Source organism: Neoarius graeffei, chromosome 23, assembly GCF_027579695.1.
Source record: "Neoarius graeffei isolate fNeoGra1 chromosome 23, fNeoGra1.pri, whole genome shotgun sequence".
Taxonomy (NCBI): domain Eukaryota; kingdom Metazoa; phylum Chordata; class Actinopteri; order Siluriformes; family Ariidae; genus Neoarius; species Neoarius graeffei.
In genome coordinates, this window is record NC_083591.1 from 50,226,333 (window position 1) to 50,252,581 (window position 26,249).

The following is a 26,249-nucleotide window of genomic DNA, read 5'->3' on the forward strand; positions in this document are numbered from 1 at the left end:
CACCAGATCCTGAACGCAAAGGTTCACATATCTGTGAGTGGCAAAAGTATGTAATATTGGATCATTTTCCTCAATAAATAAATTACCAAGTATAATATTTTTGTCTCATTTGTTTAACTGGGTTCTCTCTATCTACTTTTAGGACTTGTGTGAAAATCCGATGATGTTTTAGGTCATATGTATGCAGAAATATAGAAAATTCTAAAGGGTTCACAAACTTTCAAGCACCACTGTAAGACTCGTCATTCCTTATTAAACTGAAGACGGTATGAGATATGCTGAAACGTCTTTAAAAAAGTTTTGTGTTTTTAAAATTTCTCTTAATTTTATTGCTATCACAGTCAATATATTCAATAAGATCAATAACATATTTCTTATTTTTCCTGCACACTACAAGCATCTGATACGACCTGATTCCATCACACAGATTAGAGCAGTGGTGTGAAACTCAGGGGTAACAGGCCACAATACACTCAGTCCGAAGTCAAATCAGCCAGATTGAATATATTTCACTTACAAAACAAATGAACAATTCATTACTATTACCATATTCACATCCAAATTGCAGTTTTACCATGCAGTGTCTTGCATAAATATTCACCCCCTTGAACTTTTTCATATTTTGTAGTGTTACAAACTGGAATGGATTTAATTGGGATTATATTGGACTAATATGTGGACTTAATGAGGAAATGGACTCCGATGTGATATGTAAAACTGGTAGCTTGCTAATGGAGAATTACTGATCAATTTATTGGTCTATTTTGCTCAAGTAGAAAAACAGATACAAACTTTTTTTTAATATTTTGCAATTCAGTTACTGAGAATATTTTAGATTTAGTTTCTGTGCCTGTTTTACACTCCTGGACTGGAGGACGGCAACATTACTGACTTTTCCAAACTTGCGTGATCAGACAGATATATGCTTTGACTTTTGTGTTACTGAATGGAACAAAGGCCAGTCACCAATGGAGCTACCTTTGCTGCTGCACCCATTAAAGGAGCTGCTTTTGTCCCGACTGCCAACACGGCAGCTGCAAGCTCTGGTCCGAGCAGTGCAGTTAACTCTGCCGTCAGTCCTACAGGTGCTGCAGCGGTGAAAAAAAGTGCAGGTCCCAATGCTAATCCAGCTCCAGCGCCTCCCAAAAAAAATGACGAGGTACTTCAGAATAGTGAAATATTTTTCATTGTAATACCATCTGCTTTCATCTTCATTTGAAGCTTTTTCTCTCTCTTCTTGTTCACTTCTCTGCTCTTCTTCCTTGCTCCATTTTTCGACGTCCCTTTTGTTTTTTTCACTTTCTTTTATCTTTAATTCCATCTCTTTCTCCAGCTTTCTGAGCCTGTTTTCTGCAATCTTTAGAGATTCTTGCAACAACTGCAGTTCTCCTCCATAAGGTTTTTCATGCTTTTTGTGAATTTCTGCTGTTAAATGACAGATTTCACCCTGGATTTGACTCTTGCGTCTTTCTATCTCCTGCTTCTCTATCTCCAAGGCTTTCATGATATCAGCCTTGCGACGTTCAGCCATCTGTTTTACTTCCTGCTTGGCCTTCTGAATTGATCCATTTAGTTTTTCTTGCTTTTTCTGTTCCAATATTGCCAGTGCTTTCTCTATAACCTTTGTTTCCTGGTTGGTGAAGTGACCATAGTTGTTCTGTTCCAGCATCTCATCCAGCTTCTTCAGGAGCCGTTCCACCTGGTCCTGGTTCTCTGGGTTCTTGTTGTTGAAAGCCAAGAAGCGGCCTCCGAATCGTGCAATGACATCCTGGATTCTTTGACCCTGTTCGGATATAAACTGCTCAATTGTCTTTCCTTCCAGCTCGTCTTCACGGGTAAATATGATGATCGTGTGGTCACTGATTTTCTCCTCGAAAACTGCCTCAATCATATCTAAAGTCTTCTGCTGCTCCTCTGTGAAGCGAGCGATTTGTATGATGAGCAGAAATGCATGTGGTCCAGGTGAACACATGGTCAGACATCTTAGCACTTCTTCTGTTACCTCACTTTGCTGGAGGGAGGTGTCAAAACAGCCAGGAGTGTCAATCAGCGCCAGGCTCCGCCCCTGAACTGCTTCACATTCCTTCTGGCATTGGTTTGTCACTGAGTTCATGCTCACTTTAGATGGGAAGCATTTTTTACCCAAGATGGTGTTTCCAGTGGCACTTTTACCTGAACCTGTTCTGCCCAGCAGCACCAACCGTAGCTGAGTTCCTGGGGACTGAATGGCTCCATGGAGACTGGTGGAGTTTCGCCTCATCTCTGGATGCTGTTGGGATGGAAAGACAAACTTATATTTTAGTAACACCAACAGAACAGTGTAGGATACAGAGTGAACAATGAGAAAGAGAGAAAAAAAACAGGAAAAGTCTATAAACTACTCACTATTTTAAATGAAAAACAAAACCTTTCCTCAGAAATAAAAATTCTGGTCTCTCTCTCTTATATGTAGCCCCCTTTCATCTAAGTTTCATTTCCTCGCTAAGGAATAATAGTACTGTACTGTGGAAAGCCACTGGGGGTCCAAATGAGAGAGAGCGAGCTGTTACTGTACCCCTACTCAGGGAGTTTCTCTTGCTGCACTCTCAATGGCTGTATTTTACAGTCCGTGTCTACAAATATACAATGCTCTTCACATTTTGTCACTCATGCTGTTTTCCATCAGCAGATTAAGTTTATAAATGTAAAGGTAGGTGCCGTGTCTTTCTGTGGATTTGAAATGGAATTTTTAAATGTATTTTTAAAAAAAACCCTTTTCATTATTCAGTGTCACCAGATATTAAAATGTGTGACCTTTATTTGTGCTTGAGATACATACAAAAGCTGAACAGTTTTTGGTTTAGGGAAATGCATATTTTGAGAACTACTGAACATGCAGGGGCATAGTAGTGACCCGACATGTTCCCCAAGTGATTGTATCCTCTGCACTTTTATTTTTTTTTTGTGCACGGTGCACATGCCATTAATTGAGCCTGACATTCACAAATCTCTGAGGAAAAAGGACACATGTTGAGGTGAACAGCATTTTTCGAGCTATTTGTTATTTGGACTGAGTGAACGGCAACCTAACCAATCACAATTAAGCAGGTTAGGAATGTGTCAGAATGAATACAATGCAAAAAATGTATACACACTTTGAATCATTGTGAAGTAGGTGTTTATTAAAATTCATTTCATTTTCAGGGTGTAATAGAATTTACAGACATCACTTTATTGTTTTATCACTGCCTCTAACTGATGTTTATAGTCTACGCTATGAGACCTGCAACAGTCACTGAAAGTGAATGTCCAAAAATACCAAGAGAATTGAATGTGATTTGCATTGTCAGCAGTGACTGGACCAGAATGGATGTCAGTTTGAGAACAGGCGGTGACTAAATAATAAAATGTCTGTAAATTCTATTACTCTTTGAAAATTACATGGATTTTAATAAACACATACAGTACTTTACAGTGATTAAAAGTGTGTATACATTTTTTTCGGGACATCCTGTGTGTGCTTGACATCTTCACACACCTGTGTTTTAATGTCTTGAAGTGTGCATCAGATACGTGTGCGTCAGAGTGGCATCCTGTATTTTGTGTAATGTGTATATATATTTATGACAAAAACAGGGCACTGATACAAATTTTAGGCCAAGCGAAATATGGTATGCATTTTGGTGGTATGTCATAATGTGAGTACCTGTTTGATTTTCAAGTAATTCTTTTAAATATATGAGTAGTTGTTTGTTCGCTGAAGTCTCCAAACCTGAGAATTTGAGTATGGACAAAGTCTGGAATTTTAAATTTGAAAATGTGTAGGAACCCTGTATATAGGCCTAATGCACAAATATTTGGCATTCAGGTTTTGATATTAGATCTAGGCATGCAGCATATTCTTTCCAATGTAGCCTATCAGACATCTGTTGGGCATACTGTAGGCTATGTGCAAAATACGATTTGGAGAAATAACAGACTATATATTTTTTCTCAACTGTAATGGCTGCAAGCAGGGCCATAACCAGGATTTTTCAAATACTGAGGTCAAACATTGCGATACATCTTATTTGCCAAAAAAAAAAAAAAATGTCCTAATATGGTGACTTTTCATACATTTTGGAAACGAGTCAAAATCACAAGCCCAACAAGATGAACATGTAGGTGAACATGTTTATTTTAACAATTTCAAAACTGCACGATCACAAAAGTATTTTGTGTGCGTGTGCGTGAGTGAGGGTGAGTGAGTGAGAGAGAGTTTGAGTGAGTGATGGAGTGTGAGAGTGAGTGAGAGAGAGCGTGTGAGTGTTAGTGAGAGAGAGAGTGTGAGTGAGTGAGTGAGAATGAGTGAGTGAGAGTGACAACGCAATCTAGCCGATCCTGAATGGACTTCAATTGCTTTTTTTTTTTTTTTAAATATCTGCCCTTTTCAATAGCAAAATACTAGACGGTTATTGGACAAAACCGACTAAAACGCTCCATTCGGAGACTGAGCCTCACTGGAGATGGGAGTGAATAAGAGGGGCGGGACAAGACTTCCCGAGAGGAGGCTCATCTCCAGCTGCTGATCGGAGGAGGAGCTGTGAACGCGGCTGGGCTGCTCATGATTGACAGAAAGCAGTCAGAGGTGGTACATCATGTTGTAAATAAAATGTGAACATAATAAGTTTGCTACCCGTTTTCATTTCCGTTCGAAAATACAACCAATGATCAAAACAATAGTGTCTTGTGTTCACGTTAGCCTATAGTCTGGTAAGTTAGCAAAATAGCTCAAGTCTCGTCAGCACCCAATAACTTCATAAACAACAGGTCACGACTGTCCAGCCTTTTCTGATCTGAAACGCACCAAATCACATCGAGAGAGAGAATAAAAGAGTTTGTGCCGCCTGGAAAACGAAAATCCTATCTAGCTACGTGGCTTCGACTGTTGTTGCTTGAAATGCTAATTAAAATTGCACTGTTAATGATCATAAGCATTCCGGCACATAACTGTCAGTGACTGGCAAAATTAACTCCCCTTCTTCCCTCTTTCTTTTTCTCTCACTTGCTGACTTTCCAAAGCTGAGTTTGGTTTGTTTTAGTGTAGTAGACTTCTTCATCTTATGCCAATTTTCAGATTCCACGACTAATTGGCAAACTGCCTGGCTGCGGAGTCGGACCTTGATGAGAACACTTCTCAGCTCTTGTATATCCCGCGGTGCTTAGCTGACTATCGCGAGGCTGCCTAATATGAAATGTTTCCAATGTCGGATATTTCAGCTTCGTTTAAAAATGATTATGTGGACTTTATTTTTAGACAAACAAATGAGAACAGGGGGATGCAAGCTGAATTTAGAATTTTCCACCATCAAAGTCAGAACGATTTTCATCATATATTAATTTCACATTTCTGAGTGAAAAAAAAAATACCGTGGGAAAAAAATGCCGAGGACATGACCTCGGTGTCCTCAATGGTAGTTACGGCCCTGGCTGCAAGCTACACTTTGAAGAGCAAAGAGGAAGTAGTTTGACTCCTGCAAGTTCATTCAAGTGAAGCAGTAGGCTATTTGGAAATCGCTAGGCTACCTACAATCTACAGGTGGAGAAAAGGGAATGTGCGCATTCCCGATCGTAGCCCACCAGATATCAACACATTTCACCCGGTAAAGTGAAAGTAAAGGCCCGGTCCCACTGCACTTACGGATGCAAAGAGGATGTAAAACGTAAAAAAATCTTTGCCATCCGTTGGAAAACGCTATGCATCTGTTGTGTACTCATTGCATACGTGCTTCATACGCTCTATCCATCGAGCATCCGTCCACTGTGATTTCATCCGCGCAAAAAGTTTTGAGCTGCACAAAACTTTTAGAACGGATGAACTTTCCGCCGTGTACTATGTAAATCCGCGACATATACGAGCAACAAACGTTCTATGTCCGTTATCATCCGTTAAACGTCTGCTGTATCCTCTCTGCATCCTCGCAACTCACATCCACTGCAGCTGAAAACGGAAAGAGGGAGGAAAGATAAGGTACATGAAACGTCTATTCATCGTTAGTAGCACGGAAATAGAAAGGATGTAAGCGTATGCATCTCGTATATAAAGTATTCAAAACGGACAAAGCGTTTATATCTGGGATGTATCTCGTATATTTAGGATGTCTGGAGTATGTCTAGAGTATGTAGAAGGACACCTAGCGGACAATCGATATTTTGTATAAAAAGGGGGAGAAAATCATCTAGTAGTGGAGATGTATCGATGTAGCCGCCAGCACGTCTTTCCGCTTTATGCTGACGGCGTGCGTGCTGCATCCCTTTATATCCGCGGAGCAGACGCAATTCATACCCCCCGCATGCGCAGTGAACGGTCTGCATCCGATATACATCCGCGCAACATCCCCTTTGTTTCCGTTAGGCGTACGTGATGCATTCCCTTCATCCGCTATGCACCCGCTCTTTCTGCTATGCGTCCGCTTCTCAGTTATCACCGGTAACCCCTTCGGAGCTGTCATCCACTTCCATCCGCTTTCATCCGCTAGGCTTCCTATGAACATGCGTTTAACATCCCCGCTATATACTACCCACGTCCGTTCTTTTCCGTTCTGTTTTCGCAAATTTTCGCCAATTTTGTCCATTTCTGGAGCGGATGAAAATGGATAGAGCCACCCCCGAAATTTTGCTCGTCCGCTGTGTCCTTTTTGCATACGTTTTGTGTCCATCGGCCAGTGGGACCGGGCCTTAAACGGAACTCGCACCGCATCGCATATGCAGACTACAATTTAACTAACCATGTTGCGGGTTTATTTGACAAGTTGTAGAGCTACGTTTTACCACAAAGTTAATGTTATAACTAGCTTTATTTTGCATGCTAGTCACCCGCGAAAATCTGCATTGTTCCTTACCAAGATGAGCCCAATTCACTGTTGTTTAAATACCCTGCGATAACGGCGTCATTTTTTAAAATCACGATCAAATTAAATTGCATTAACGCACTAATAACGCGTTAACTTTGACAGCCCTAATATATATATTATATGAGAGAGAGAGAGAGAGAGAGAGAGAGAGAGAGAATGAATTACACGGTGCCGTGAAGATGTGAAGTTTATCTTCGAGTGGTGAATATGTTTCATGAGTGAGCAAAGTGAACGAGTGAAGTATTTTTCAATACAAGAAAATAAACTTCATATCTTTTTGCCACCATGTAATATCCTGTTTGTATCTGAACTAGTAATGTCCCCCTGTGACCTGAGTGCAGCAGACAACCACTAACTCCTCAAAATACAGCAGCAGGATCACTAAACACATCACAAATATTTCAATCAAACATTTTATTCCAAAAGCATTTTAAGGTAGACCTCTAATTTAGTTTTCAATATTTTTATGTAATTACTATGTAGAAATAAATTCGCATGTAATTTCTCTGTTAGCATCATAGCCAGATAATAAGACTCTTTACATAGCTCAAAGGAAATGATACAAAGTTCTTATGAAGTCAGTTCAACTACATCACACGTAATCTAATGAACCGTTTCTGAGATTGGGTTTGAAAAAGAATAGAACTGGAGTCAGCCACTAGAGGGCGACAGACACTTCAACATGGGAAAAATGGCGTCTCATTAGTAAACCAGCACGCCAATGACGCCACCATGTTAGAGAGGGCAACTTTCCATGTTGAGCTTCAAGGTTCTTAGTTCATGTGGTTAATATTTGGAGGTACAGTGCTCAGCGTAACAATATCTCAATGAACACAAACAATTTCCAAAATGTTGACAGGACAAAGTTTAATTTGACATCTGTTTAACTTATATAAAGTTCTTATGAAGTCATCTAGTGGAATATGGACTGGAGGATTGCGACCTGTTTAGATATTACCAAGTTAGAGACTTCTTTGACAAAGAGATAAAACCAGATCTTCCCCAGGAGTTGAATAAAGTAACTATAACACTGTGTAATGCATATAGAAACATCACTGGAAGAGTGGTCTCGGCACTGTACCAAGGGCTAGAGAGGAGCAGAGGAACTACTACTCTGTATGTGAGAGACAGATGGGTGAAAGAAAGTAAAATGCTGTTAACTGAAGAGGACTGGCTTAACATATGTGATGTACAGCGAACCACCACCAGCTCCAGGATGTGGAAGGAATTCTGTTGGAAAAATATGATCAGGTTCTTTATCACTCCCAAAAGAAAGAACAAAATTACAACTACACAACAAACATGCTGGAGACGGTGTGGAGAGCAGAATGCAGGTCACACTCATGTTTTTTGGGAATGTACTAAAATAAGAAACTATTGGAATGATGTGTGGGCAGAATTGAAAACGATACTGGGATATGAATTACCAAAGTCATGTGAGATATTATACCTGTGTAACCTGACAAAGGAAAATGTACAATACGAAGATGGATATCTGGCAAAAATTCTATTGGCTGCGGCCAAGAAAGCAATTACCAGGAAATGGTGTAGAGAGGACCCTCCTACTCGGAGGAACTGGCTGGACATAGTGGAGGAGATAATCAACATGGAAAAATTTACTTATATATTGAGACTTCAACAAACAAAATTTGATAAGAAATGCGAGAAATGGATGGATTATAAAACCCAAAGCAGAGGCACCACTGAAAACTTGGACTGATGTCAGAGACAATTGAGGACTATTAATAACATGTACCCCACTGACCCTGTAATATGTTCTGTAATGTTGTGTTGTTTTGTTTTGTCTTTTTTTTTTGCCAAAAATTAATAAAATTTGAGTTAAAAAAAAAAAAAAAAATGAAGTCATCTAGTAGTAGTAGAACACCCCATAGGTGTTCGATTGGGTTCAGATCAGGAGACATACTTGGCCACTGAATCACTTTCACCCTGTTCTTCTTCAGAAATCCAACAGTGGCCTTAGACGTGTGTTTAGTCATGTTGGAAAAGTGCACAACGACCAAGGGCACGGAGTGATGGTAGCACCTTCTCTTTCAGTATAGAGCAATACATCTGTGAATTCATGATGCCATCAATGAAATGCAGCTCCCCGACACCAGCAGCACTCATGCAGCCCCACATAAGGACACTGCCACCACCATGTTTCACTGTAGGCACCAGGCATTTTTCTTTGTATTCCTCACCTTTGTGACGCCATACAGTTTTGAAGCCACCAGTTCCAAAAACATTTATCTTGGTCTCATCACTCCAGAGTATAGAGTCCCAGTAGTCTTCATCTTTGTCAGCATGGGCCCTGGCAAACTCTAGGCGGGCTTTTTTGTGCCTGGGCTTTCTTTCGTGGACGGCATCCATGCATGCCATTCCTCTGCAGTGTACGCCGTATTGTGTCACGGGAAATAGTCAGCCCAGTTTGGCTTTCTACTTCTTTAGATAACTGCAGTGAACTTGCATGCCAATTTTCTTCAACCCTTCTCATCAGAAGACGCTCCTGTCGAGGTGTTAACTTCCGTGGACAACCTGGACGTCTCTGTGAGATGGTTGCAGTTCCATCTTTCTTAAATTTTTGTACCACTTTTGCTACAGTATTCTGACTGACCCCTCCTTGAACTGCCACCTTATTGTGGTGGAGGGGTTTGTGTGCTTGAATGATCCTAGGAGCTATGTTGTCGGGGGCATTATGCCCCTGTCAGGGTTTCCCAAGGCAGACAGGTCCTAGGTGACAGGCCAGACTAAGAGCAGTTCACCAAAACCCCTATGGAGAAAAATCCGAGGACCGTGACGTCGCCCGGGATGACGCAGCCGGGGCCCCACCCTGGAGCCAGGCCCGGGGTTGGGGCTCGTATGCGAGCGCTTGGTGGCCGGGCCTTTGCCCATGGGGCCCGGCCGGGCTCAGCCCGAAGAGGTGACGTGGGCCCGACCTCCTGTGGGTTCACCACCCACAGAGGTAGCAGTAGGGGACTGGTGCAATGTGGATTGGGTGGCAGTCGAAGGCAGGGGCCTCGACGACCTGATCCCCGGACACAGCGGCTGGCTGTTGGGACATGGAATGTCACTTCGCTGGGGGGGAAAGAGCCTGAGCTTGTGCGGGAGGTTGAGAGGTACCGGCTAGAGATAGTCGGGCTCACCTCCATGCACAGCTTAGGCTCTGGAACCCAGCTCCTCGAGAGGGGCTGGACTCTCCACTTCTCTGGAGTCGCCCGTGGTGAGCGGCGGCGGGCTGGTGTGGGCTTGCTTATAGCTCCCCAGCTCAGCCGCCATGTGTTGGAGTTTACCCCAGTGAACGAGAGGGTCGCCTCGCTGCGCCTTCGGATTGGGGAGAGGGCTCTTGCTGTTGTTTGTGCCTATGGCCCAAATAGCAGTATAGAGTATCCGGCCTTCTTGGAGTCCCTGGGAGAGGTACTGAGGAGTGCTCAGACTGGGGACTCCATTGTGTTACTGGGGGACTTCAATGCTAACGTGGGAGATGACAGTGACACCTGGAGGGGTGTGGTTGGGAGGAACGGCCTCCCCGATCTGAACCCGAGTGGTGTTTTGTTATTGGACTTCTGTGCTAGTCACGGTTTGTCCATAACGAACACCATGTTCGAGCATAGGGGTGTCCATAAGTGCACGTGGCACCAGGACACCTTAGGTCGGAGGTCAATGATAGACTTTGTAGTCGTTTCATCTGATCTCCGGCCCTATGTCTTGGACACTCGGGTGAAGAGAGGGGCTGAGCTGTCAACTGATCACCACCTGGTGGTGAGTTGGATCCGCTGGCGGAGGAGGAAGCTGGACAGACCTGGCAGGCCCAAACGTATGGTGAGGGTCTGCTGGGAACGTCTGGCCGAGCACTCTGTCGGGGAGGTCTTTAACTCCCACCTCCGGGAGAGCTTTTCCCAGCTTCCGAGGGAGGCGGGGGACATTGAGTCTGAGTGGACCATGTTCTCTACCTCCATTGTGGACGCAGCTGTTCGGAGCTGTGGCCGCAAGGTCTCCGGTGCCTGTCGTGGCGGCAATCCCCGAACCCGGTGGTGGACACCAGAAGTAAGGGATGCCGTCAAGCTGAAGAAGGAGTCCTATCGGGCCATGTTAACCTCCAGGACTCCCGAGGCAGCTGACGGGTATCGGCAGGCCAGGCGTGCTGCAGCTCGGGCAGTTGCGGAGGCAAAAACTCGGAACTGGGAGGAGTTCGGGGAGGCCATGGAGAAGGACTATCGGTCGGCCTCGAAGAAATTCTGGCAAACCGTCCGGCGCCTCAGGAGGGGGAAGCAGTACTCTGCCAACACTGTTTACAGTGCGGGTGGGGAGCTGTTGACCTCGACTGGGGACATTGTCGGGCGGTGGAAGGAATACTTTGAGGATCTCCTCAATCCCACCGTCATGTCTTCCACTGAGGAGACTGAGGCTGATGACTCAGAGGTGGACTCGTCCATTACCCAAGCTGTTGGGTCAAAATTTATTATATGTAGATTATGATCAGAATATGAATCAGAATCAGTAGGTCAAATCAGGATATATGTAGGTGTATATGTAAGTTTAGTGAAATAGTGATTCTTAGCTTATTCTGTGTTAAGATTTAGTTTGAAATGACCTTAGGTCCGGCTGGACATTGTTTGGGAACATTTTGTTTATGAATGTGTATTTTGAACAGAGAAGTGTCTGAAGGTCTGTTTTAGTGTCAGATCGACTCATACCACACTCAGAAATAGTAGAATTAAAGTTCATGATTATGCTTACTCATTCAGTTGAATCTTAGGTCATGGCTTCATAAAGGCTATGAAATACACTGAAATATATTGAAATATACTATGGTAATGATTAATATTAGTTTTATAGATCCCGTAATTAATGAATACATTCCGTGATTAATGTTAGTTTCATAGTTCTAGATTAGTTTCATAATGACATTATAATTATAATTAAGATCTCATGATTCTAAGGATTTTTAGTTTAAGAGCATTAACCTAATTTAGTTATAAGTTTAATCCTGTTAGTGGTTTAATTGTTCTCTCTCTTTCAGACATACTCTCATTGTACTTGTGGTTAAGTTGTTCTTTTTTTTTTATGTTTATTCTCTTATAACATTCATTATTAGGAGCTGATTGTTATTTGTTAATTACTTATGTTGATGGAATCAAGATAATCAAGATGTAATTTACTGACTGACCACACATTCATGTGTTAAGAATTATTCATGTTAATTATTAAGAATTAGTACGATCCTTTCTGTGCAAACTAGTGTTTTTTGACCTTCTTCGTAGGCAAACATTAAACATTATCCATGTTTATACATTCCAAACTATTCCACGAAGAATCAGACATAACATCTATCTGTACCTTATTGTCAGCAAAAATATGTTATTATATTATTATGATTGATTCAAGATCATTACACACTTCTACATAGACACACACACATAGACACACACACACACACGAAGACAAAACATAAACACAGCAACACTATAAGACATTCCCACAAATGTTTTCATTGAGACGAAGCAAGCGAATAAACTGGCATGTGAACAACCCACACGTGTTCTCCTGTCCGTTTCTGAGCGATTCGTCTCCTTGTCTCCTTGTCTACTTCGGGCCCGAAGTGAAGGCATTCACGAAGGAATCCAGGGTCTCTTTCTGGGCGAACCCAACAATTTGGTGTCAGAAGTGCGATACTGCCAACCAGGTGAGTAAATTTAATTTTAATTTATAATTTGATTGGTTATTGATTGGTTGACCGCCTGGTTGGTAGTAATTTCAAAAATAGAGACCCGTAAATTCAGGTTGGTAATCCTCGTGTGGAGGCACGGGACGTAAGGACCCTCGTAGACTGAAGATTAGATTAGACCTTTATTTATTTTAGACTTTTAGACTCTTGTTTACGGGACGAGACGGGGCTAGTAGAGCCACGGGATTGGGCTGGTAAACCTCGTAATTTGTTTACGGGACGGTGAGCCTCGTGAAGACACTTCAAGGGGGAGAACTGTCACGAGAAGAGCGCGCTTTTAATCTTTGATTCCTTCGTGCGGCCATGGGGGGTAGTTGTGGTAGTAAAGAGGTACTCAGACCCGATTCTGAAGACACTCCACGGGATTGGATGAATCGATGTGATTTGGGATTCTATACTGCTCCTTGGCTGGACCTTCTAGCCGATTGGTCTACGAAACAATTTCAGTCTCGGTTAATTTATCCTCGTGCAGGGACTTTTAGACCGGAGTATCTAATTTCGGCACACAAACAGATATATGAAGGATTTGGCAACCCAGAATGGGATTATGATTACATGACCAAAGGTTATTTAGAGTGGATTAGAATGAAGCCAATTTGGGATCATTTTCAGAAAATTAAAGAGACGAAAGAACAAAAGAATTCAATACCACATCCCAAGTGCAATGCAGAGGTGCAACCTGCTTTATTTCGATCCCTAGCCTCTGCTCCTCCGCTGATCGAGGAAACAAGAAACATTCCAAACATTCCTGTAGATACACCGGCGAACGCTTCATGTCCCGCTGATAACGTTCCTAGCGTATCTCATAACACAGGCGCTAGAAGAAAAACTGTAATGAGCAGAAGAAACGAGACAAACGAATCCCATACGGATTCTGACGATGAAATAAACACAGCTTGTGTGTGGGCGCGAAGAGGAAAGGGATTTAAGATCTATCCGCCTTCAGCATCAGAATTAAAAGACATTATCAAGCTATTGCCTTCGATAAACAACCCAGTCAATTTCGTAGACATGCTCGTAAGAATGTGCAGGCACAAACAAATGGTTGGTGCAGATTATCGTCTTCTCATGCATGCTGTTCTCGGTGATAAATATGATGAAGATGCATTACTAGCCGCCGTTCCCTGTCTAAAACCGGAAAATGACGATTATGCTGTTACGGAGGTTAAAGAGGAAGAAAACGGTCAGACCACGACCAAACAAGTAATGAGGTTTTACTGGAAAGATATTGATAGAGCTATGAGAGAATTAAGGGAACAATTGACGCGTTATCTGCTCTCAAGAAGACAGGCTAGCCGTGATCTTTCACAGGTTACTAGTTGTAAACAGGAGAAGGCTGAACTCACTTCCAAGTTTTTGACACGCTTTAGCGAGACATGGACTTGTTTGGGAAATATGCCACTGAACCAGCAGCAAAGCAATCCTCTCTTTATCTCGACATTCCTGAATAATTGTCGTCCTGATGTGCAGAAGGTGTTGAAACATCATTTGAGTGACCGGAGTAATATGATAGTGAGAGCTCTAGGGGAGAAGATTAGAATTTTGGAGGGAGATGATCTTTTGGATACTAAGCAGGTGGCTTGTCTTTCCGTTGCTAGTGGTTACTCACAACAGAATTGGGGTGATCCACAAGGACGGGCGGGGAATAAGGGATTCCCCAGTGATAGATTGTGCTACTACTGTGGTAAAGAAGGACATTGGAAGCGCGAGTGTAGAAAGAAACGGATAGATGAGGATAGGGCACGTCAAAGAGCTGCTTCTGCTTCTTCTTCTAATCTTCAGCGTGGTGTGTCTTTTCCTTCTCCTCCCCCTCCTTCTCCTGCTTTGCCTACTGCAAATGTAGGCCCATATCGAGCATAGAGCTGCCTACAGAGCTGTGACCCCATGATGTTACATTGTTCTTTCGACTCTTATCTAGCTAGTGATTTGCCTGTTGTAGAATTGGTTGTGGATGGAAAGGTGCTCCCTTTCTTAATTGACACTGGTGCTACAATGTCCTCGGTGGGAAAGTCATATGAGGGTCCGATGTCTAACAAAACCGTTCGCTCTGTGGGAATTGATGGGGTCCCTTTTCCTTCCCCTTGCACTCCTCCGTTACTGGTAACCTGTCCCGCTGACCCAGCACTTCGTAAACATCACTCTTTTGTGTTGATGTCACAGTGTCCTTTTAATTTAATGGGACGGGATCTAATGAGCCTGTTACATTTATCCATTTCGTTTCAGGGATCCAAGATGACAATTTGCACTCCTGACTCGCTGCCTCCTGCTTTATCTTATCTTTCTTCACATGTGACTGTGCCAAATGTCTCTGCTGTTTGCATGACTTCTGTAAACTCTGTTATTCCCTCTGCTGACCCTTCTACGGCTTTGGCTGAAATTCCCTCCTCTCTTTGGGCTGAACAGAAGGATGAGGTAGGCCTGGTTAATTGTGTTCCTTATGAAGCTAAGCTGAAACATCTGCTCCCTGTTTATGTTAACCAGTATCCTCTCTCTGAGGATAAAGTCAAAGGGATCGATGTCATCCTACGGTCTCTCCTTGAACAAGGCGTGGTGAGAGAGTGTATCAGCCCGTATAATACACCTGTCAACCCCGTGCCCAAGCCAGACGGTACCTGGCGTTTTACGCAGGACTTGCGTAAGATTAATGAACTAATTGTTCCTGTAGCACCTATTGTACCTGACGTTTCCTCTGTAATATCACAAGTTCCTGCTGATCATTGCTGTTTCTCCGTCATTGATCTCTGCTCTGCTTTTTTCAGCGTTCCGGTTGGAGAAAACACACAGCCTTTGTTTGCGTTCACGCACAGACGGAAGCAGTATACTTGGACACGCCTACCACAAGGTTTTATTGACTCTCCAGCTGTGTTTTCAGCTGTAATTCGTAACGCACTTTGTGACCTCTCCCTCCCCCAGGGCTCTGTGATCCTGACCTACGCCGATGATCTTCTGATATCCGCTGAGTCCCCAGAAATCTGCCAAGCCGCATCATTGCACCTGCTCCAACATCTGGCAAAAAAGGGTTTCAAGGTTTCCAGAACCAAGCTCCAGTTCTGCAAAGACACTGTTAAGTATCTGGGCTTTGAACTTTCACAAGGTTGTCGTAAGCTGTCAGCTGATCGGGTGCAGGCGATTCTAGACACGAAACGCCCTGCCACTAAGCATGCCCTCATGTCTTTTCTGGGTCTTATTAATTACTGCAGACAATGGATCCCTGACTGCTCCTCCTATGACAAGATTCTCCGTGCTGCAATCTCTCCTCAAGACCCACAGCGACATCCTTTGACCTGGACTGACACTATGATTAACGCTTATCACTCCCTCAAAAGCGCTCTCTGCTCCACCCCAGCTCTGGGTTTACCTGACTACTCCAAGCCCTTTCATCTCTACTCCTGTGAACAACAAGGTACGGCGTCTGGTGTTTTGGCTCAGGAGCATGGAGGGGGGATTCGTCCGTGTGCGTTCTTATCTAAAACATTAGACACTGTTGCTCAAGGCTTGCCTGCGTGTCTAAGAGCTGTCGCCGCCTGTGCTATGATGGTTTCAGATGCAGAGAAATTGGTTTTGTCTCACCCACTGATCTTGCACTCGTCACATCAAGTTAAACAGGTATTGCAAAATTTGCAGACTCAACATATGACTGCACAGCGACGCTCCGGATATGAAACCATTCTCCTTTCTACTGATAATCTCGAAATTCGAGCCGCATCTTCTAATACTGTAGGTCACGCTCTCGCACGCCTTCTTAACTCTCAGGACGACACCTTAGAGGACACTGATCATGATTGTCTATCTGAAATCTTGCATACTACCAGTATCAGGCCTGATCTTTCCTCCAGCCCTCTAGAGACTGGGGAAGTAATCTTTGTTGATGGCTCTTGTTCTAAACCTTCAGATAATGTTTTCCTCTGTGGCTATTCTGTGTGTTCCCTGCCTGACATTGTACACGAGGCCTATGCTCTCCCGTTCTCTTCCGCTCAGGCAGCCGAATTGTATGCACTAATGCGTGCCTGTATTTTGTTTCAGGGCAAGGACGTCACCATCTATACAGACTCTCGTTATGCCTTTGGGGTGGCTCATGATTTTGGGAAGATTTGGCAGTCACGGGGCTTCCACGCAGCAGATGGGAAGCCCATTTCACACTCAACCTTAGTACAAAATCTTATTGATTCTTGTCATCTCCCTAGGTCACTCGCTATAGTCAAGACTAAGGCGCATGCCTCGGGAAACACCCCTGAACGCATGGGCAACTCTCTTGCTGATCGTATGGCGAAATTTGCTGCTGCTTCTGGTGTCATGTCTCCTGGTCTAGACTCTTCATCATGTAATACATCTTGTCTTGCTAGTAGTTTGATCCCAGATTTAGACCTTATCTCTTTACAGGCTTCAGCTTCTCCAAATGATTCTGTCTTTTGGCAGCTACAAGATGCTTATGTCGCCTCTGATGGCCTGTGGTACAGTCAAGATGGCCGTCTTTGCCTTCCATCACATTGCCTTCCTTTCCTTGTGCGTGAATTTCATGGCGTAACACACCGTGCACGAAGGGGAGTAAAGGGGGACATGAACAAACTTTTCTGTATAGCTAATCTAAACAGTTTGGTGGATTCAATTCTCGAGAGATGCCTCATCTGCGCACAGAACAATCACTCCAAAGCAGTCGCGAAACACGAGTGTTTACCCATACCGACATCTCCATTCTCAGAATGGCAAATTGACTTCACACACATGCCTCCCTGTGGGCCGTTTAAATATCTCTTGGTGATTGTGGACAAATTTTCTAAATGGGTAGAAGCCTTTCCGTGTTCTAGAGAGAATGCAAAGGTAGTGACTCGGACGTTGGCAAAAGAAATAATACCTCGTTATGGGGTTCCAGATGCCATAGACTCAGACAAAGGTACCCCTTTCGCCTCAAAGGTCACACAAGATCTGTGTAAGTATCTTTCACTAAACTGGCGCTTTCACATTCCATACCATCCTCAATCTTCTGGTATCGTAGAGCGTACTAATCGAACATTGAAAGACAAACTAACTAAGGCTATGCAGACCACGGGTTCCAGAAATTGGGTAGACCTATTGCCAGCCACACTGGCCGAAATTCGCATGACATCTAAGCCTAGTCTCGGCGGCTACTCCCCCTACGAGATCATTTTTGGGCGACCGTTCCCTGTCCCCTGGAGAAAAGGGACTCCGGCTCTGGGTACCTCTGATTTGAAGACACATATGGATGAGTATTCTGCAGCCCTTATCGATAAATTGCATGAAATTTGTAATAAGGTCAATAGTACAATATCACTTCCACCATCGGCAAACACACACCCCTTCCAAGTGGGAGATAAGGTGCTGGTGCAATTTTTTAAACGATTTGGACAATTGGGAAAACCTCGATATAGTGAGCCTGCAGAAATAGTCGCCATTACTCGTACTGCTGTTTTAACTGACCTTTTTCCACAGTGGATTCATGCCACCCGACTGAAGAAGGCTCCGTAATAAAGTTGTGTTACAATCAGTTGCTATTAACGCTTTTGTGTCCCTATCTAGTCTCTTTCTCTCTCTCTCTCTTTCTCTCTCCCTTTCTCTGTGCTATAGAATTGACCTGTGTGCAAGCGCTGACTGAGAATCCGTTACTGCCCGTGAGACGTTGTGAACAAAGGGGGGGGGGAGAGATCTTGCGCCCAGTCCAGATTTGGAACCGTGGAACCGAACCACCTCACTACAATCCATGATGGTCCACATCGCGGGTCTCATGACATCACTGCTCGGGGCAGGGCTACCCGCCCGAGCCTTCAGGATCACTTCCTTGCTCGGGGCAGGGTTACCCGCCCGAGCATTCGTGTCCGCTTCATCTCTGCTCGGGGCAGGGTTACCCGCCCGAGCCTTCGTGGCTGCTGCATCTCTGCTCGGGGCAGGGTTACCCGCCCGAGCCTTCGTGACCATTTTCCTATTGCTCGGAGCAGGGTTACCCGCTGGAGCTGGACCTCGAGACAACATCTTCTGGCAATTTGCTAACTGGACTGCACGGGCTCACACAAATGAAAGTTGTTATGTATGTCATTTGATGCCATCCTCCACTATTATTACACGCCCACCTTTGCCGTTATGCTCTGAAGCTTTATATTATGCTTGGGGGCCAAAAGGCCAACCTTCTAAATTTTGGGGCCCTTTCTGTAATTACTCTCCTCACCCTTCTGTGGTAGCAAAGTTAAACCAGACTTCTTCAGTACATGGCACAAATACCCCCGACATTATATTACAAGATTCTATTCTCACTACTCTAAAAGTAGATATGCCTTCTAATTTCACTTTCCCTCATTGTTTCAGAAGGAATTACTCTCAAAAAAGTAACATTTATTTAGGACACATTCCTAAGTCTCAATGTAAGCAGATATATGATCAGAACTCCGTCACCTCTCCATGTCCTCGCTGGATCCCAAATTCATGCCGATGTAAACCTCCGCTAACTGATTGTACACTCAACAGTATCGGATATATCAAAAATACATGTAGAGCTCATCCTGATTGCGTTCCACCACACCCTAATCATTATCCTGGTGTTAAATTGGCATTAAACTGGTACTGGTACTGCGGTAATAGTAATCTCCTTGTTTCGTTTCCCACCAACTGGTCAGGCATTTGCGCTCCCATACAACTCAAAAATGCTATCACTGCTATCCATCCTTTCTCTGCTCATCGCCCAAAACGAGATGTTATTCATAATTTTCCACCCCTGGAACATCATCTTACTACTCGGTGGCACAGGTTTTGGACATCAATGTTTCCTCATTTTGGTGTAGCTGATCTATGGAAGAATGTAGAATTAACACATTATCGCTTGGCCAGCTTTGTTAATGAAACCATTAAAGCTGTCGATGGTATTAGAACAGAATTAACCTCCCTGCGTCTAATGACTACTCAAAATCGTATGGCCCTTGATATTTTGTTAGCAGAAAAGGGGGGTGTTTGTGCTATGATTGGAGACAGCTGTTGCACTTTTATTCCCACTAATGATAACCCGGATGGTGAAATAGGTGCAGCCGTACATCAAATGAGACAGATTGCTCAACAATTAGAACATGATGAACATGGGGATACGGCAGGGTGGGTGTGGTTTTCTGGACTGTTTGGTAATTTGTCTAGTTGGTCTGCTATTTTTTCTATGTGCATCCCTGTAGTGGTGATTGTTCTTTTGTTTATTTTTCTGGGACCTTGCATTCTGAGATGCTTGATGGACAGAATGCATAAGATGATTTATAGTCTTACCCGCAAACCTCTGCATAGAGAGAATAATGTATATTATCGTCCTGCTAGGGTGTAACACTAATCTTAATCATAATCTTACTTACTTACATATTTACTTAAAAATCTAATACTGTGATTAGTATTAAAGGGGGGGATTGTTGGGTCAAAATTTATTATATGTAGATTATGATCAGAATATGAATCAGAATCAGTAGGTCAAATCAGGATATATGTAGGTGTATATGTAAGTTTAGTGAAATAGTGATTCTTAGCTTATTCTGTGTTAAGATTTAGTTTGAAATGACCTTAGGTCCGGCTGGACATTGTTTGGGAACATTTTGTTTATGAATGTGTATTTTGAACAGAGAAGTGTCTGAAGGTCTGTTTTAGTGTCAGATCGACTCATACCACACTCAGAAATAGTAGAATTAAAGTTCATGATTATGCTTACTCATTCAGTTGAATCTTAGGTCATGGCTTCATAAAGGCTATGAAATACACTGAAATATATTGAAATATACTATGGTAATGATTAATATTAGTTTTATAGATCCCGTAATTAATGAATACATTCCGTGATTAATGTTAGTTTCATAGTTCTAGATTAGTTTCATAATGACATTATAATTATAATTAAGATCTCATGATTCTAAGGATTTTTAGTTTAAGAGCATTAACCTAATTTAGTTATAAGTTTAATCCTGTTAGTGGTTTAATTGTTCTCTCTCTTTCAGACATACTCTCATTGTACTTGTGGTTAAGTTGTTCTTTTTTTTTTTATGTTTATTCTCTTATAACATTCATTATTAGGAGCTGATTGTTATTTGTTAATTACTTATGTTGATGGAATCAAGATAATCAAGATGTAATTTACTGACTGACCACACATTCATGTGTTAAGAATTATTCATGTTAATTATTAAGAATTAGTACGATCCTTTCTGTGCAAACTAGTGTTTTTTGACCTTCTTCGTAGGCAAACATTAAACATTATCCATGTTTATACATTCCAAACTATTCCACGAAGAATCAGACATAACATCTATCTGTACCTTATTGTCAGCAAAAATATGTTATTATATTATTATGATTGATTCAAGATCATTACACACTTCTACATAGACACACACACATAGACACACACACACACACGAAGACAAAACATAAACACAGCAACACTATAAGACATTCCCACAAATGTTTTCATTGAGACGAAGCAAGCGAATAAACTGGCATGTGAACAACCCACACGTGTTCTCCTGTCCGTTTCTGAGCGATTCGTCTCCTTGTCTCCTTGTCTACTTCGGGCCCGAAGTGAAGGCATTCACGAAGGAATCCAGGGTCTCTTTCTGGGCGAACCCAACACAAGCCGAAGTCACTGAGGTGGTTTGCAAGCTCCTCGGTGGCAAGGCACCGGGGGTGGATGAGATCCGCCCTGAGTATCTCAAGTCTCTGGATGTTGTGGGGCTGTCTTGGTTGACACGCCTCTGCAACATCGCGTGGCGGTCAGGGACAGTGCCTCTGGAGTGGCAGACTGGGGTGGTGGTCCCTCTTTTTAAGAAAGGGGACCGGAGAGTGTGCCCCAATTATAGGGGAATCACACTTCTCAGCCTCCCAGGGAAGGTTTACTCCAGGGTACTGGAGAGGAGAATTCGACCAATAGTCGAACCTCGGATCCAGGAGGAACAATGCGGTTTTCGTCCTGGTCGCGGAACACTGGACCAGCTCTATACCCTTCATAGGGTGCTCGAGGGTTCATGGGAGTTTGCCCAACCAGTCCACATGTGCTTTGTGGATCTGGAGAAGGCATTCGACCGTGTCCCCCGTAGTATTCTGTGGGGGGTGCTTCGGGAGTATGGGGTTCGGGGCTCTTTGCTAAGGGCTGTCCGGTCCCTGTACGAACGGAGCAGGAGTCTGGTTCGCATTGCCGGCAGTAAGTCAGACCTGTTCCCAGTGCATGTTGGACTCCGGCAGGGCTGCCCTTTGTCACCGGTTCTGTTCATAATTTTTATGGACAGAATTTCTAGGCGCAGCCAGGGGCCAGAAGGAATCCTGTTTGGGAACCACAGGATTTCATCTCTGCTTTTTGCGGATGATGTTGTCCTGTTGGCTTCTTCAAACCAGGACCTTCAGCATGCACTGGGGCGGTTTGCAGTCGAGTGTGAAGCGGCTGGGATGAGAATCAGCACCTCCAAGTCCGAGGCCATGGTTCTCGACCGGAAAAGGGTGGCTTGCCCTCTCCAGGTTGGTGGAGAAGTTCTGCCTCAAGTGGAGGAGTTTAAGTATCTCGGGATCTTGTTCACGAGTGAGGGAAGGATGGAGCGTGAGATCGACAGGCGGATCGGTGCAGCCTCCGCAGTGATGCGGTCGCTTTACCGGTCCGTTGTGGTGAAGAAGGAGCTGAGCCAAAAGGCGAAGCTCTCAATTTACCGGTCGATCTACGTTCCGACTCTCACCTATGGTCATGAGCTTTGGGTAATGACCGAAAGGACAAGATCGCGGATACAAGCGGCCGAAATGAGTTTCCTTCGCAGGGTGGCTGGGCGCTCCCTTAGAGATAGGGTGAGAAGCACAGTCACTCGGGAGGAGCTCGGAGTAGAGCCGCTGCTGCTCCACATCGAGAGGAATCAGCTGAGGTGGCTCGGGCATCTTTTTCGGATGCCTCCTGGACGCCTCCCTGGGGAGGTGTTCCAGGCATGTCCCCCCGGGAGGAGGCCCCGGGGAAGACCCAGGACACGCTGGAGGGACTATGTCTCTCGGCTGGCCTGGGAACGCCTCGGTGTTCTTCCCGAGGAGCTGGCCGAGGTGTCTGGGGAAAGGGAAGTTTGGGCTTCCCTGCTTAGACTGCTGCCTCCGCGACCCGGTCCCGGATAAAGCGGAAGAAGACGAGACGAGACGAGATTCTGACTGATAAGTAAAGCTTTGTTGATCTTCTTGTAGCCTTCATCTTTGTGGTGGAAAGAAATTATTTTCTTTGGGGAATTCTGAAGAGACAAGTTGAGCATCACTCTCCATCCAGCATCCAGTCACTTAAAGAGGTCATTGTTGAAGAATGGAAAAAGATTGATGTTGCAAAACGTCGCGAACTTGTTCATTCCATGCCTAGAAGACTTGGTGCTGTCATTAGAAATCATGGAGGCCATACAAAGTACGAGATGTAGTAGTTTTTGTTGTGGGGTGTACTCATTTTTGCACCACCCTAATTTGAGTAAAACTGAAAAAATGTGTAATCTAAGTTATATTATTAACCTTACTTTCCCGTTATAAGTTAAACAGATGTTATATTAAACTTTGTCTTGTCAACATTTTGGAAATTGTTCGTGTTCGTTGAGATATTGTTTAAAATGTTACTTTTCAAAAGGGGTGTACTCATTTACGCTCAGCACTGTATATGTGAGGTTTGGTAAGATTAGTGAGTGGATTGGTATAGACAGGGCTAATCTTTCTACAGGAACATATACATACATTTGAAATATTGTTTTATGGTAAAACTGTCTTGGTTTATTTGACCTCATAACTAAAGCCAGTATTTCACTGGGCTGCGACAGCTTGCGACAAATTGCGAGCATCATTTGCGAGAGAGTTTCAAAAGTGTCTTGAAACATTCGCGGGGCTTCTCAATTTCCTCGCATGAGTCGCAAAGTGTCGCTCCTTCATCGCTGAAATTTTGAACATGTTCAAAAAATTTGTGCGACAAAATTTCTCTCAAGATAGCCGCAAATGCGTCGCTAGTGTCGCAAAGCCGTCATGAACACTTCTCAAGTCAGTTTCCGTGAGGCTTCCTCTACTTCCCTGCGTGCCGAGGGAAAGCCGGCCTGCGACTAGTTGGAGACACAACAATTGCGATAAAATATGCGAATATCAATTCAGTGTGATTTCAAGTGAAAATTGACAATAATTCGCATATTTTATCGCAATTGTTGTGTCTCCAACTAGTCGCAGGCTGTCGCAGCCCAGTGAGATACTGGCTTAATAATCAAATCAGAATGAATTTGGAATCTAACATTTTGGCTGCATCTCCCTGTTATTATCCCTTTAACTGATTCAACAAACATCATTCCTACTGAGCTAGCTAACAATTAAAAACAGGAAAAGTGCATAAAACTTTTTTTAAATCATCGAAAAAGCTTTTATCCCAACATGTAAAAATTGCATTTGTTCACGAAAGAATCACAGTTACTGCACTGTGGAAGGCCAGTCGGGTTAAATTGGGGCGGGGTGGTACAATTGTGATTTTATTTTCTTTCCAGTTGGCGTTTGAGTTAAATATCCCAGTGATCATTATGCTTAGGTTTGCTTTATCTTGAGCCAATATGTCGATTGCCATTGTTGTACAAGTTCCTGTGCCTCGTACAAGAGCAATGCTAGCAGACAACTCCAAATAAAGTATTTTCAGTGCTATGACCTGTATTTAAGCAGGAAATGAGAAGCATCATTGACAAATTCTACAAACTCTAAAATAACAGAATCTATTTTTTTCTATTAGGTGGTAAGAAAAGAAATGTATTAAATCAAACCAAACATAAACAAATGTTGCCAGGCAAAACAAACCTCGCCCGGTAGCACTTATGATGAATATGAATGAAGATATCACGAAAAAAAAGGTACCCTATGGGTACATGTGGATACTGCGTATAAATAAATTTGTTTTCTGATACCATGTCCATATAGCATATATACGAGGGTAAGTCAAAAAGTTCGAAGACAGATGTTATAATTTCAAAAGGTGTGAAAGATATCCCCCAGAATTCTACAAAGAAGGAATTCTCCGATGGAAACACCACTTGCAGAAGTGTTTAAACTTAAATGAAGGATATGTAAAGAAATAGCTTTTATTATTTTCATAAATAAAAATTTTTTTCAATTTGTCTTAGAACTTTTTGACTTGCCCTCGTATTTACTCTGTGAGGCAGTAGCCACAAAAATGAAACGTAATCCAAAAATGAATAATTTAAAAATCACAGAAGTAAAATATACCAAGCGTCTGTACTTTATATTATTTGACTCTTACCCCTTACAGTTTTTTGAAACTGAAACCTCTGAACCAAGGCTGATATACACACGCTGTCACCATGACCCAAACTCTTATTTCCCGGAAATGGCCCGGCGCTAGAACTCTGTGGAACGCACTTCTCCTCTGTAATAAGCATAAACATGTCTGAAAGCAATTTCTTTAGTCTAGTCCATTTATTTCGAATGGTGAACCGAATTGTATACACTCACCGACCATTTTAATTGGAACACGTGTATGCGCATGCACAGAGCACGATCGTTGCACTCTTACATTCTTACAGCACGATGACGTAGTGGCTAGCGCCTCTACTGTATATGAGGCAGTAGCCACAACAAAAACGATTTTGACCTTTTTGGTGACCTTGACCGGATGACCCTCAAAATGTTGGAGGTTCTATTTGAGACCAATGCCCATCTATCCTGAAAGTTTCAAGAAAATTGATCCAACCATTTTCCCATAATATCAACAAAAAAACAAAGAAACCCCACCGAAAACAATACCTCGCCATCTGGTGGACTCCGTCCTGGGCGAGGTAACAAAGATATGTAAATAAAAGACATTCATAAACAAAGATGTATGAATGAAAATAAATGAGACACTGTTTGGAAAAATCCAAAATTTATTGTATTTATAAAAGATGTATTGTCATTCCTTACAATAGTCTACTAACCCCATACATACTTTGTTGCATGCAAACTTATAAATCTGATTAATGGAACATGTACCTACTAGGAATGTGTATTAACATAGAAATATTTAGAATTACAGTTCTACTTACTATATTGATTTTTCTGTTTGCAGTAAAATGTTTTGAAATTATTGCATCATTGAAAAGCCCAAAGACAGAATTGCTTTGTACTAGATGGCAAAGAATGCAAACCCTACACCGACTATGATTAGTAGATGCAAAAATGAATAATAAAAGAGATTATGATTGTAATAAAATTTAAAAAACACAAAACAACTTTTTAAAGACATGTTTCGGCATATCCTATGCCATCTTCAGTTTCCTGAGGAATCCTATGCTTTATCTTAATTTTTTAATTAGTGTTGTAGTTGGTTGATTGGTTCATGGTGTATATATTGTCATGTGATGTAAGACTCGTCATTCCTTATTAAACTGAAGACGGTATGAGATATGCTGAAACGTCTTTAAAAAAGTTTTGTGTTTTTAAAATTTCTCTTAATTTTATTATCACAGTCAATATATTCAATAAGATCAATAACATATTTCTTATTTTCCTGCACACTACAAGCATCTGATACGACCTAATTCCATCACACAGATTAGAGCAGCGGTGTGAAACTCAGGGGTAACAGGCCACAATACACTCAGTCCGATGTCAAATCAGCCAGATTGAATATATTTCACTTACAAAACAAATGAACAATTCATTACTATTAC

At 42.8% G+C, this 26,249-nt stretch overlaps 1 protein-coding gene and 1 pseudogene across 3 annotated transcripts; one reads left to right on the forward strand and one right to left on the reverse strand.

Moving 5' to 3' along the window:
• Positions 1-930: 930 nt before the first annotated feature.
• The window catches only part of LOC132871312 (GTPase IMAP family member 8-like), a 31,161-nt pseudogene continuing 5,842 nt past the window's right edge, over positions 931-26,249 (reverse strand).
• On the forward strand, positions 12,382-18,156 carry LOC132871819 (protein NYNRIN-like). Of its 3 annotated transcripts, XM_060906348.1 has the most exons (4): positions 12,382-12,555; positions 15,357-15,439; positions 15,511-15,660; positions 15,798-18,156. In XM_060906348.1, the coding sequence occupies exon 4, from the start codon at positions 15,895-15,897 to the stop codon at positions 18,079-18,081; it is 2,187 nt and encodes a 728-aa protein (XP_060762331.1). In that variant the 5' UTR covers positions 12,382-12,555; positions 15,357-15,439; positions 15,511-15,660; positions 15,798-15,894; the 3' UTR covers positions 18,082-18,156. The 3 variants fall into 3 exon arrangements, with proteins under 3 accessions (XP_060762331.1, XP_060762330.1, XP_060762329.1); XM_060906347.1 differs by lacking the exon at positions 15,357-15,439; XM_060906346.1 differs by lacking the exon at positions 12,382-12,555 and having other exon boundaries at positions 14,772-15,439.